The 15,191-nt window shown below is 32.2% G+C and overlaps 1 protein-coding gene across 1 annotated transcript in view; it reads left to right on the top strand.

Annotated features, from left to right (window-relative positions):
* Positions 1-1,005: 1,005 nt before the first annotated feature.
* The window catches only part of LOC110030313 (50S ribosomal protein L11), a gene marked incomplete at its 5' end in the record, with an annotated part of 23,987 nt that continues 9,801 nt past the window's right edge, over positions 1,006-15,191 (top strand). Inside the window, 3 exon segments of the mRNA XM_020732975.1 lie at positions 1,006-1,071; positions 1,163-1,226; positions 11,680-11,891. Coding sequence (XP_020588634.1) covers positions 1,006-1,071; positions 1,163-1,226; positions 11,680-11,891 — 342 coding nt within the window.

Here is a 15,191-nt window from a genome sequence, read left to right as displayed (position 1 = left end):
TATGAACTTTATATTATTTAATGTAATTGTTTGTCATTGTATCAAATATAAATTATGCTATATTATAGTCTTTTCAAATTATTTCAAATCTTATTCAAACTTAAATAAAACATATTTAACTTTTGATTGAACTATGATTAAATTTTTTTCGAAAAACATTCATAAAATATTTGAATTTTAACTAAACTTTGATATAATGATATTCAAATCTTAATCCAATCATGCTTAAATTCTCTTCAAATTACATTTGAATAATGTTCCTAATATATATTTCATTACTTGAATTTAGTTTTAAGACTTGTTGAACCCTTCTTTGGATCATCATCTTACCTCCACTTTTTAAATTCTCACCCCAATAACAAAATTAATAACAAAAATTTACTTAATAATTTTGTTTTTTTACTTTTGATAAATTCTCAAAAGATTTGATGCATAAATAAATACAAATTAAAAAAGTAAATTGAATTGGTATATTATATTCACTTTTGGTCTCTTTCCCATCCCAAGCGACCAGCTTGGATAGTGTTACCTTCTGGGCTTCACCAGTCCTCGACACCATTGATACCTTCCCCCTCTGCAGCAGTTCGTTCTTCTGAATCCTCTTCCATGGCTTCCGCCATCTCGACCTCCCTATTCGTTCCTCGTCTACCCTCGCCGTCTCCCAAGATAAGCATCCTCTCCTCCTCTTTTCTAATGCCGAAGACCACTTTCCGCCTACTCTTCCACAGAGAATGCCACCTTCTTCCCTCCCGGAGGCCTCTCTTCGTTAAATCCATGGCTCCTCCAAAGGGAAAAGCCAAGAAGGGTACTTTTTGTGCCGAAATTTTAGCTTTTTTGATGAGTTCCTCTTTAGCATTTTTTTTATCTTCGCAGTGGTGGGTGTAATCAAGCTTGCCCTTGATGCTGGAAAGGCCACGCCGGCGCCGCCGGTTGGACCTGCGCTGGGTTCCAAGGGCGTGAACATTATGGCTTTCTCATTATGGCTTTCTGCAAGGAGTATGCAAGGAGTACAATGCCAAGACGGCGGACAAGGCTGGCTATGTGATTCCAGTCGAGGTCACCATTTACGATGTGAGCAATTTCCTTCGCTTTTGTTCTCGGAAAAAAAATCGAGGAAAAAATGTACCTCTTTAATGTTATTTTATTTTGAAATGTTGAGCAGGATAAGAGCTTTACTTTTGTGTTGAAGACTCCCCCGGCCTCAGTTCTTCTACTCAAGGCTGCAGGTTTGAGCTTATTTTACTCATAGTCTGAAGAGTTAGATTGTCTAATGTCCGCCATATATTGTTTCATAGTTCAAAAGATTGTGTTTTGTTTTTGGGGCGTTTGTTCATTTGTAGAGAAACCTTCATTAGTGGAACTCTACTAAGCTAAATAAAAACTATATTTATCATAGTATATGTTAGCGCTGGTAAGTGTTTATTGTTTTTTTTATTAATCATGATATTGAATCCGCATTTTTCTTATAAATAATGGGTTCTCCAAGTGAATAAACACAAGCAAAATATTTCCTCTCTAGTTTAATAGAGCAAGGTTAGGCTGCACCCCTCTCATTCGTTTGACCTATCAATTCCACCTTGCTTTCTCCATATTTGAAATTTTTATTTGGCGTGCACACACATTGTGGAATGCTCCTCATGCTCCACTCTTGCCCTCTTCCGCTCTTGTTCTCACTTCCTTCAATCTTGTTCCCGCTTAACGCAACCCGCTCTTGTTCTCACTTCCTTCAATCTTGTTCCTGCTTAACACAACTCGCTCTTTCTCTATAAGTTTCCACTCGCGTATAGACCCACAAATGAACAACACTACACTCGTCAGACATTCCCTGCAATGATCCTATCCCTTAATTGCACACTGCATGTCACTCTTTCTCTATAAGTCTCCACTCGCATATAGACCCACAAATGACCAACACTACACTTGTCAGACATTCTCTGCAATGATCCTATCCCTTAATTGCACACTGCATGATACTTCATGCATCACTCTCAGTATTTGTTTCAATGTAACAATCTAGTTTGTACCTAATTCATGACCTTGCAATTATCACATGTTAGCCTATTTGTGTTTTATGTGGAGCTTGATTGTGTTGATCAATTGTCATCTCAGAGCCCTCAATTTCATCGATCAAGCTTGACAATGAGTTTGCTGGGGGGTATGGGGGTTTGTGCTCCCTCTTATTTTTCTTTTTGTTTATAGTGCCTCAACGTTGGGGCGCGACACATCGGGGCACCTCGGCGCTCATAATCAATATTGTTAAAGAGGTAAATCTATCTCATTTGAAAGTTTTTGTTATTAATCATACAATTTATCAAGTACACGTTCATTGGATATGACTGATGTGATTTGGTTATAATTTCAGAGATTATCAGAATAAAAAATTTATTAGGAGCAAAGATGTCATTTCAATGAAATGAATATATATAAGGACAAAAATAGAATGCAGGATCGTTCACCAGTTACTCCTAAAGACCCTTCTAAATATGTTGAAATAAAAGACACTAGTGATAAAGAAGATAAACTAAGTAAATGTGTTCAATAGGATGATACACATAAATTTTCTCAGACACCTGCTATTGAAGTTAGGTGGCCCAATAAAATCTCATGACCGACACATATATTCTCCTTTATCGTGTTATTTATTAATAACTGATAATGGTGAATTGGAGTGCAATGATAAGATTTTTTAAATAGATGACTCAAAAGAGTGGGCGTTTGTTATGGGTGATGATATACAGTCATTAAAATCAAATCAAATATAAAAATTGACAAAACTATCATATAATAAAAGGACACTACATAACAAGTTTATTTACAAACTGAAAGAAGAATCAGGTGGTAGCAAATACGACAAGACGATGCTTGTTGTGAAGGGATTTTAATAAAAGGAGTGAGCCGACTATACTGAGATATTTTCTTCTGTGGTGAAAATGACAACTATCAGAATTGTGTTGAGCTTAATAGCAGTAAAAGATCTACAACTGGAGCAAATGGATGTAAATACAACCTTCTTACATGCTGACTTAGAAGAAGAACTGTATATGATGCAACCATAAAGATATTAAATTTCAAAAAAATAAGATGTGATCTGTAGAATGAAGACAAGTCTTTATAATTTGAAGCATGCACCAAAATAATGGTACAACCGATTAAATAGGTTTATGTCAGATAATGAGTATATGAGTGTTAATCATATCATATTTATTTCATTAAATATTTTGATAACTTTTAAATTGTTCTTTTTTTATGTTGATGATACATTGATTGTAGGACCAGATATAGAGAAGATCAAAGACTTGAATGTTGAAATGAAAGATCTTGGTCAAGCTAAAAAAATTCTCATTATAAGAATCAGTATGGATAGAAGTGCTGGTACGTTGAAGTTATCTCAGATAGAATATGCTGAGAAAGTCATACACAAATTCAACATGTTTGAGACAAAATCAATTTGCACCACCTTAGCTTGTCACTTTAAACTATCTAAGGAACGATCACCTAAATTTGAAGCAAAACAAATATAGATGAAAAGAATCTCGTATGCTTCAACTATTGGAATTTTAATTTATGCGATGATATGCACAAGAGCGGGTGTTGCAGGTGTAGTGGGAGGGGCCAGCTGATACATGAGTACTTCATATAAATATCATTGCAAAGAGGCGAGGTTGATTCTCTGATACTTGAGAGGAACATTCAACTAAATACTTTATTTTGGAAGTGCATGGACTAATAAGTAGAATTATATGGATTCAGATCTTGTAGGAAATATTGATGGTAGAATAAATATAATAGGTTATGTCTTCACTATGTGGAACACAACGGTGAATTAGATTTTTAAATTATAGCAGATTGCTGCTCTATCAACTATAAAATTTGAATATATTGCTATCAGTAAGACTAGTAAGAAATCATTTAGCTGCAATACCTTATGACAAAATTTGATAAGGCGCAAGAGAATGAAAATATTCACAGTGATAATATGAGTGTTATTCATCTACCAAAGTATGCCGCATTTCATGTCCGAACAGAACACATTCAACTAAAGTATCATTTCATCCATTCACTTTTAGAAGATGATCAATTATCTTTGGAGAAGATATACACAGCTCAAAATCTGACAGACATATTGATTAAGGCTATGATGGCTAAGAAATTGAAGTTATGCTTAACTTCAGCTGAAGTTCAGGAAGGTTGAGACCTGGATAAGTCACACTACAATTCATAAATATAAAACTGCTGCAGATTTGAATGAACAATTTTGATTGCAACCAGTCTCAAAGTGGGAGATTGTTATTATGTGAAGCTTGATTTGTCAATCAATTCTACTCTCAGAGCCATCAATTTTGTTGATTAAGTATGACAGTGAGTTTGCTGAGGGGTATGGGGGGGGGTTGCTCCAAAATTTTCTTTTACGTAAATAGCACATATACGCCTTACCTGCTGTGCTCCAGTACCAAGACCAATAACACCCTATTTTTCATAATATAACATCGCCTCACCTAGTCCAATTTTAGAATCGAGAGTATGGCACTGCAACTCTCGGATATAGCGCTCATTGGAGCGTTGTAGCACCATATCACGGCGCCCGCTATCGATTTTGGGCATTTTTTTTATTCTATCAGTTTTGCTGATTGGAGTGTGTTGGATTTTAAATTCTCTAATGCAAAGGAGAGGAGTGTCATGGAGTGCTCTAAATTGTGGAGAGTCTTGACTGTAATTTGTACGATTCTCATTTTCTTCATAGTGTATTTCTTAGTGTGGTATGAATTCATGGTTTTCTCTTGTTCTTGGGTTTATTCACAATAATTTTTTGATTTCTATGGTTTCTTGCTATGTGTGCTTCTGTTCAAAGTTTTTCTTTCGATCTCTCGAATCAGTTTACACAATTTACATCTCCCAACAATTTGCATTTTGTCTTGTAATCAAAATCAATTTCTTTTCTCTGAAATTCTAGTTTAGTGATTGCCATTTCCATCTCCTCTTCTTTGATTGAAATGTTTGATACTTGAGATCATGACAAAATATGCAAGTTTTGAAAGCTTTTTATTATTGAAACTAACTCTCATCTTAGATTCTATAAATTTAAGAAATTAATATTGAACTACGAAGCAGTGTCGTTATTATTCTTTCTTTTCTGGGCACTCTTCTTTTGGCATTGTAATTTTTGTTTTGCTTATTGATGACATCATCCTCATTGGCAGTGATATGGGAGTGATATTGAGAATAATTGAAATATGGTATTGACTTGAAATAAACAATTGTTTATGGGGTGGGCACATACCTTCTTGGTTTGGAGTTTTAATATAACAAATAAGGCAATTTTTTCCTCTTTAAGATAATATACATCTTTATGAAAGAAATTTTTTTTTGTTAATTTATGCTTGTTAACTATCGCATAAATATTTTGCAAGCATCTGAGAATAAAGAAATCTTTGAATGTTCTTATTGCTTTTGTCATTTTTTGTGCAAGCTTATCAATCTTCACAAATCTTGAAGATCTTTTATTTTTGGTGTAATTTGCTAGCACATGCAGTATCCTAAAGCGTAAAAATCATGAGGCTGTCTCGAGAATTTTGAAATAGTAAAAAATCATTTGAAAAGAAGTTGTATATTAGAGAAATGATCATGTATGCTTTGAATTTCATGGAGATGATAATTATTCTAGGTTTGTTGAATATAAGAAATCAACTTTTATATACTCTATTTTGTTGGTTGAAATCCTCTCTCTTGGAGAATTAAGAACAAATAGTTGTGGCTAGATCTAGCGTTGAAGCATTTTTCCTGGTCATATGCTTATTTTGCCAATGAAATGATGTGGATTAAAACTCTTCTTGAAGAGTTTGCTTTTCCTATTACATGGCCTACAATCTTAAGCTATGATAATCAATCCACATCTATATAGCTATTAATCTACCTTCCATGAAGACTTGAATATATATCAAGTTGTTACTTTATCAGGAACATTGTCTTGTCAATGAAGATCATCACTCCAAATCTTTACCGAGCCTCTTGGACCTTTATATTTTTTCACAATTTTACTTATTTTTCTATCAATTAGTGAAGAACACATTTTATTAAAATAGTTGCATCTAATATTGAGTTGTGAATTTGATCATTCCTAATGATTCGTTGAAGTAGTATTCTCAATCTTAGCCAAATATAGCTATAGGTAGTTCAATCAAACTTGATTGGAGCTAGCTCATTTGTCTTTATTTGAGCTCGAACCTAGCCAATGATCAATTTAATTTTTGAACCTTAATTTTGTAGGTATCATATATGTCCATAGATGCATATAACATATATGCTCCATAATGTATGCATACATTCATACATAATTTGATTTTATTTTATGCTAGTTTAGTAAGATCTAGGCCCAATTTAGTCTAAATTTGATTCAAAATAAGCTTGAATGGTTGGTTGTCTACTTTGTTTGGATATGTGTTAGATTCGAGCCAAAACATAATCATCCAGTGATCTTTGATTTTCAAGCCAACTCTTGATTTTATTTGATAAACATATTTGACACGTTACTCTATTAAGAGAATGTTTAAAGATTGGGGAGTGAAGGTTAAAAGAGGAGAAAGAAAACCTCTTGATAGTTAGTTTCTCAGAAAATATTATAGAAGTTCATTTTGATCAATTTTGTCCAAAAGGTAGCAGGAGAACATAAAATTCCACATGGTTTACTTCATGGCTAAATTAGTAGTTGGTTGTTACACCTAAGTCCGACCAAAAGATTGAGCTACCTATGACCAAAAATATCTATAGGTAGCTCAATCACGCACGCACACGCACACACACACAGACACAAATATAGGGGAAGTTGCTGTTGGGAAAAGTGTGTCTGTTTGAAAAGTTTAGTTGTGCATCAGTTGTGTTGCAACTATTTATGAAAAAGAAAAAAATTTACTCATATATATTTGTGCTATTTATAAGATAATTGTTACAAGATTAATAACTTATACATGTAAACATAAAATACATTTAGAAATCTCAAAAACTCACAATTTCAAATATTACATCTAAAAATTATATCCCACTGAACTGTCGACAACACAACAATCAAAATAAAAAAATAGACGTACAAGAGCATCAAATAATATTATTACAATATTAATTTGAAACTCCGAAGAATCAATCTTATGGGATAACTTTTTCTGTAAATATACTCTCTATGTCTGATCACTATATGAGGTAGACTCCTCAAACTGATTAACCCACATAAAGAAGTTGTTCTCGATTGATTTGTTTATTGAACACCTATGATTTTTTTTCCCCATAGCTACCCACTCTTCATGATGTAAGTAAACAACATTGTAATGCACAATTATAGTACAAGACTCTAGAAGCAACATAAAGTCCTCGAGCTTATATTTCCTAAAATGTGAAAATCTCAAATATAAAATGAGTTTTCATGGATAGTACAATGATAAAATTATAAGAAAAATTAAGTAATAACAATAATAAAAATGCAATTATAAAGATTTATAAAAAATGAGGTCTCGGAGCAAATATAAACTAATGAATAATCTGTCATTATAAGAAGACAAAAAATTTAAAGAAAGAAGATCTGCATTGTCTTTAACTATGTAATAACGAACTCGTATGTCACAATAGCATATTCGGCACCCTCTAGAAAAACTCTACATTCATTTGGCTAAAAAAGACTTGACACCAAAATCATATATGTCAAAAATTTACAGCAACATAAATGTCATTCAGAAGAGCACTTAAGGTCATAAATCCCATAATAGATCTCCTAACAAAAAAAAAACATGCAAAAAAAAAAGGAAGGATATCACAACCATAGTTGCCTAGGAGATCTTCAAGTGGGATAAATACATGCTGATTGAAAGAAAATAGATGACACAATAAATTATGCAACATTCCACATAAATATTGCTAAAGAAAGAGTTTACATAAAGAGTTTAATGATATGTCCTTATAATAACATACAAGCATCACACATTAACTAATGTGTTTATAAGTTACACTTGCAACTGAATCATATCTCCACCACCCACTCCATCTTGCATGCAAGCATCACCTATATCAGAATCGTTTGGTAATATTAACTCTTCAAAGCGAGACTCATGCTTAAAGAGGAACATTCAATTGATTTTCGTCAATATTAAAATCAATGTCAGATGTTGTTGGATGCCGACGAATATAATAATGAAAAGTCATTATTGCAGCCACAATCTTCACCCTTGAATGGATATGCATGCATGTCTCTAAGAATCACAAATTTCTTTTTTCATGCACCAAATGTTCTTTCAATGGCACATTGAGTGTCTCTTATTAAATATTTCTTTTCTTTTCTTTTTTGAAGTACATGATTAACACATTCAAAATCTGGGAGGTGATATCACGTGTCACGATATGACTTAAGAAACCAACTTTGTAAGGGATAATTCGCATCGACTAGTTAATATTTTCTATGTATAAAAAAAATTCACTTATACACATTAGCAAATAAGTTATAATTTTTTTGTTTAGTCGTGTCCTAAGCCCTTAATGTGAAAAATGAAGGGTTGTGTTAAGTACTCAACAACCATTGTAAAATTTTTTGTTGAAAATTTCATGACATGTTTAAATTATTGGTAAATATTATGGTGCCCCCTAAAAGCGATGCTTTTTAGTGCCTGGATACAATGAAAAGTGTGCAGGGGTTGTTGTACAGATGCTTGTGTGTAGTGTTAAATAAACAAGAGTTCTAACATTTTGGATTAATTCAGACAATTAAGTTAGCTTATGAAACTAATATTAGAATATGATCTTGAATATCAGTGCTTTCATAGATAAATTAATGTAATTAATATATATTTTGGTTCATAAGAATATATATATTTTGTGTATTCAAGAGACTAAATAGGTTGGAGAAAATACTAAGGAGATCGATAGCTTAAATTTTAAACTTTAGTATTCAGGTATGATTTAACACTTGAAATGATGTAGATGTAATTATTGATAAGTTTAAACTATAATATTATAAAAAATTAATAGAATTGGAAATATCATTATAGGTCTAATGATTGTTATTGATGCTACGATTTTTGATGTTATAAGTACTTATACTCCTCAAGTAGGTTTATATATAAGTTTAAAAGAAAAATTTTGGAATGACATAGAAACATTAATACAAATGATACTTCTTGAAGCAAGAATTTTATAGGAGGAGATTTAAATAAACATGTTGTTAGGGTGGTAGAAGATTTTAGAAATATTCATAGTGATTGATTTTGGAGTAATTAATGAAGAAGTTAAAATCATATTAGATTTTTCTTTAGCTTATGATTTTGTTATTATTTATATTTTATTGAAGAAAAGAGATAAACATATTATTACTTATAAGAATTGATATAATAAAACACATTGATTATTTTCTTATGAGAAAAAGAAATCGTTGAGAATATAAATATTATAATGTCATTCTAAGTGAATTAAAGTACTCAACATCAATTATTAGTATGAATTTTTAGAGGAAGAGTTGTAAAATAAAAAATACAATGAAACATAATCATAAAATTAGATGAAGACATCTAAAAGACAAATGAAATTATTTTTATGAGTAAACATCAAGATTTCAAATTTAGGATGTTCATGAAAAACTAATTCTATGTAGGATAAATTAAGCAGCACTATTAAAAAGTGGCAAAAGATGTATTTGGAGAATCGAAAGGAAATTTTTTATAAATGAAAATAGTTGGCGGTGGAATAATAACGTGAAAAAAAAAAAGCTAAATTTAAGAAGTTTTATTATAAAAAATGGTTTAAATGTAAAAGCTTAGGGAACTGAAAAAATATAAGTTGACCGTAGAGAGTCTAATAAAATAATTTGTGATGCTAAGAATTTAACTCTTAGTGATTTTTATAATATATTAGATACTAAAGAGGATGAAAGATATATGTATAAACTATAGAAACAAAAAAAAAAGTATAAATTTAATTCATCTAATGTGTGTTAAAGATGAAAATAAAAAGTGTTTTTCCTATAAGAAGATATTCGATATAAGTGGGTGAGATATTTTGATAAAATTTTCAATGAAATTTTTAAAATATGTTCGACCTTCGAGAGTCTAATAAATAATTTGTGATGCTAAAAATTTAACTCTTAATGATTAGATACTAAAGATGGTGAAATATATATGTATAAACTATAGAAACAAAGAAAAAAAAATATAAATTTAATTCATGTTAAGTGTGTTAAAGATGAAAATAAAAAGTGTTTTTCCTATAAGAATATATTCAATATAAGTGGGTGAGTATTTTGATAAACTTTTCAATGAAATTTTTAAAATATGTTTGACCTTAATGATCTTAATATCATTATTACAAATAAAACATTTTTATGTTTACCACCGCATTAGTAAAAAGAAGTCAATAGAAAATCAGAGGTGGAAAATAAGTCGGACTTGATGGTATCCCATTAGAAGTGTGAAAATATTTCGGTGATTTAGGAGTTTCTTGGCTTACTAGACTTTTTAATATAATTTTAAAAACTAAAAAATGTCTGTGGAGTCAAATAAGAGTATTTTTGTCCTCATTTTTAATAATAAAAGAGATGAACAAGAGTGTACAAATTATAGAAGAATTAAGTTAATATATAATACATTACAATTATGGGAGTGAGTAATCGAACATTAGTTAAAATGTGATACAAAAATTTTTCATAACCAATTTGGATTTATGCCTGACAAGTCTACTATGAAAGTTATACATTTATTGAGAGGTCTGATGGAGAATTACAGAGAGAGTAAGGAGGATCTACATATGATTTTTATTGATTATGAAAAATATTATGATAAGATTCCAGAAGAAGTTTTTTGGAGAGTTTTAGAAAAGAAATGTGTTGATTTGACTTGTATTCAAGTCATTAAAGATACACATATTATAGCTATTGCTCGTGTTTGAATAGAAGAAGGATTGACAAAGTATTTTCCTATTTCAGTTGAATTACATTAGGGATCAACTACAAGCCCATATCCTTTTACTTTAGTTATGATGCTCTTACTGGACATTTACAAAAGGATGTACTTTGTTGCATGCTTTTTGCTGATAATACCCTTATTGTAAATAAGACTTGACAAAGAGTTGAGAAAAAACTTGGAAGTATGGAGGTCTTCAATAGAGTCCAAAGACCTTCGTTTGAGTAGATCTAAAACTGAATACATGGAATGTAATTTTAGTAGTAGTAGATCTAGTACAGAGTTGTAACAATGGGTGATCAAATCATTAGATGGGGTGAACGTATTAGATATCTCGAGTCTATTATTGAAAGTGGTAATGATATATATGGGAATGCTATTAGTGATCAAATCATTAGAAGGAGTGAACATATACGACATCATTTTTCTATAAAAATGTATAGGAATAATACTGCATTTAAGTTTTGGAAGATTTACACACACCACTCAATTCTTATGTATTTACATATCTAACACGTAAATTTCAATTTTTACATCTATGCCACCTTATCTATGCATGAAAAGGTGTATTTCAAATTTAGAGGTTAAAATGATGGTTTTTTTAGTATCAGTATTTTAGATGTGATATGAAAGATTTGGGTTGGACAAATTTAGAAAAATCAAATTTTAGATGTTAGATATGCAAATACATAAGAATTGATTGGTATGTATGTAAATTGCTGTAATGATGTGTGAGTTAATTTCTGATGCGCAGGAGTGGAGAAAGGTTCGAAGGAGCCCAAGTTGCAGAAAGTGGGGAAGGTAACTGTGGAGCAGGTCCGGACCATAGCTCAGGAGAAACTGCCTGATTTGAACTGTACAACCATTGAAGCTGCCATGAGAATCATTGCTGGTACTGCTGCTAATATGGGAATCGACATCGAGCCTCCGGTACTCGAGCCGAAGAAGAAGCAGCTCCTTCTATAGGTATTTAGCCTGGCAATTTTCACTTTTCATTTCATTACCTGTTCATGCTGTTTTTGTGACCTTCAATTATGAAACTTTATGTATCCTCTTCTGTTTATCAATTTTTTAAGGAAGAGTTACATACATGCCACTCAGTTCTTATGTATTTACATATCTAACACTTAAAATTTTAATTTTTTACATGCATACCACCTGACCTATGCATGATAAAATGTATTTACATATCTAACACCTTAATTATGGATGAAAATGCGTATTTCGACGTTTAGATAAAATGGTGATATTTTTGATATGATATGAAAGTTTTGGGTGGTATAAATGCAAAAAAGCAAAATTTATTTGTTAGATATGTAAATACACTGGAATTGGGTGACATGAAATTGTCCAATTTGACATTATATTAATATTTAGTAATAACATCTAAAAATCACCCCAACTAGAATAAAATATCATGTAATTAATCTTTATTATTCTATTTTCTAAATGTTCTCTTCTATTCTAATTTTTCACTCATTTAAGTAGGTTCTTATTAATTAGAGTTTTTAGTTAAAAGCCATTTGTGTCAGGAAGAACTTTGGAAGGAAAAATTATTGCGTATGGAGCTGCGTGCGCTCTCCGATCACAGCTGGATGTGCGGCTTGATCAGAGAGCGCACGTAGCTCTTCGTTCGCTCTCCGTACGCAATAAGCACTCCTTTGGAAGGTTCGTAAAGCAAAATCTTATTGTTTATATTTAGCCGCAGCTTTTATATGCAAAAATATTATTCATATCAATCTAAACATGACTTACTGAAAAATTGAATCAGAATATTCTAATTAAAATTTAATTAAGATATATTTCATTATTTAAATATATATATTTTGTTTTTCAAAATACATTCAAAACTCAATTCTGTGTTTACATATATAACACTTAAACTTTATTTTTTTACATTTGTACTCCAAATCTTCTATATCAAATAGAGAATATCATTATTTTATTTAGGGTTAGAAATGTAAATACATAAGAATTGGATGGTATTTATTGAAATTCTTGTCAAGCTCCAACTTCTTTTTAAGCTATCATTACAGACATAATTAGCGCTGTAAAAATAATCATTTAAATATTAAATCATTCATTTTTTTAAAATAAATATTATTTACATTATTCTATTTTGATCACGACATTCTCACCCTTTTATAACCAATTTACTACATTCTTCAATTTGTAACAAGAGGTCATGCCAAAGTTAGGTGCGTATGAAAGCAGAGCTTGGTTGGTGGAAGGAAAAAAAAATATTACATTTAGAGTCTTGATGCAAAAATGCGACAGGATTCCAATGAAACCCACTGAATACAAAAAACTCAATTTTTATGTATGATATATGACATGGTGTAATTTCATTGGAGTCTTGATGCAATTTTGCTTCAGGATTCTTGATGTAGTTGAAAGGGTTGAGACATGATTCTTGAAACAACTCCATGAAAATGAGATTTGGAACGGGGCAGATGCAGACCTTATCCATTATTATCAAGTGGTTCGACGAGCCAATAAATTGGCCGAGTTAAGTTCGAGCTTTAGGTCGTGTAATAATTTTAGATGGAGCTCAATATTGTGGTTTATTAGGCTCAAATTAATGAGATGATTGATGATTCGAGTTCAAGTAGGCTTACATGTCAAAAATTTTGTATTATTTTACATCGAAGTGGACATAATTAACACTATACTAAAGACCAACTAGATATTAATTGCTCCTAGTTTAAAATAAATAAAAAATAATTAGATCATTATTGGGAAGATTATTTTCATACCACTCAATTCGTATGTATTTAGGTATCTTGCACTCAAAATAGTAGTATTTTTTATATGATTTAAAAGATTTGGGTGGTATATATAAAGGCCCTATCTTTTTGGATGGTATAAATATAATAAAAAAATGTGCAGATGGTAAAGCTGTAAATACACAAGAATTGAGTGGCAGATACGTAAATGCCTCTGCAAGTAATTAATAGGTTTTCCTGCGTGTTCTCGCTCCCGCGCCCGCGCCATTTCAACTCCCTCTCTTCTGCCCGTTGCTACCTGAATCCCTAATGGCTTTGGTAAACTGCAATGTCAGCAGCACAAAGAGCAGTCTTCGTTCGGCAACTTCTTGATTTTCTCGGCCGGAGCCATTATTGCCTGCCTACGGGGTCGCATCTTCCGGCGAGGTGTCTTGGATGTCCGATGAGGAGGAAGAAGACGACTTCCCGATTCCGGGGAATGCCGTGGATCGATATTACAATACTTTTTTAATCAATCTATTGGTTGATGGTAAGTCCTATGTACTGGAAATATGGCTGGGAAATCTACAACGGCTTATAAGGTTGCGGTATGAAAGAGAAGACGATGATGAAGGAAATGGATGTGGCTCTGCGATCTAGCCCCAAACATGGAGCTGTTCAAACGAGCTTTCTGACATAAATAAAAGCAAGTGTTCAGAGCAGAGCGAGGGGAAACAAGATTTTGTTGATAATGTCAGAATCTGTAGTGGGTCTACACTTCTTACCGATCATTTTGGTTGTTTTAAGCTGAACGCTTTACAGGTTACCGCATCTTATCGATCTTACGTAGAGACGACTATCAGGAGTAGGGCTCCCACTTTTTTCAGGAACAAGTTAATTGACGCCATTTCTAGTCCTTTCAGTCAGAGTGAGTATGAGAATCTAATGGTGGTGGCCAGGAAGCGTAGTCCGCAAGTGAAACTGAAGCACCTCCGCAAGGACTCTATACCTTACAAAACAGAACTGTTGGGCTCTTCATATTTCGACTATTTTCCAGGCAAGAGTTTAGGATTAGTGCCATCTCAATGTTTTATGTGGTTGCTGTTGTTCTGTTATCGGATTGCTGCTAGAATACACCCTTTATAATTCTATATGCCCTGCCATTTTAAACTTTAGTGAGAGCTGTTGGATGTACCCTTGTGCTTGTATTAGAAATTGTCTGGTATATATATATATATATATTAAAGAATGGCCGGAGGCTATGATACGAACCACCAACCATCCTTATGTGCCTAACCACTTGATCCCGTACTGCAAGGCAGGTGCACTCAGGTGGGATCAAAGTGTTCCTAGGAGACTTACACAAGATTTCATTACCGAAGAGTCATGGCGAGCCACACACACACTCATTTTAACTCGTATCGCCTTAGATGGTTTGGTCACATTAAACGTCGATCATCTGATTTCCCTATTAGGACAGTAGTCTGGTATATATATATATATATATTAAAGAATGGCCGGAGGCTATGATAGGCGAGAAAATAAAACAAGAAAATTCACA

This window comes from Phalaenopsis equestris, unplaced genomic scaffold (genome assembly GCF_001263595.1).
Source record: "Phalaenopsis equestris unplaced genomic scaffold, ASM126359v1 Scaffold000002, whole genome shotgun sequence".
NCBI lineage: Eukaryota > Viridiplantae > Streptophyta > Magnoliopsida > Asparagales > Orchidaceae > Phalaenopsis > Phalaenopsis equestris.
Note: the sequence above shows the minus strand (reverse complement) of the source record. Positions and strands in the feature narration are given on the sequence as shown.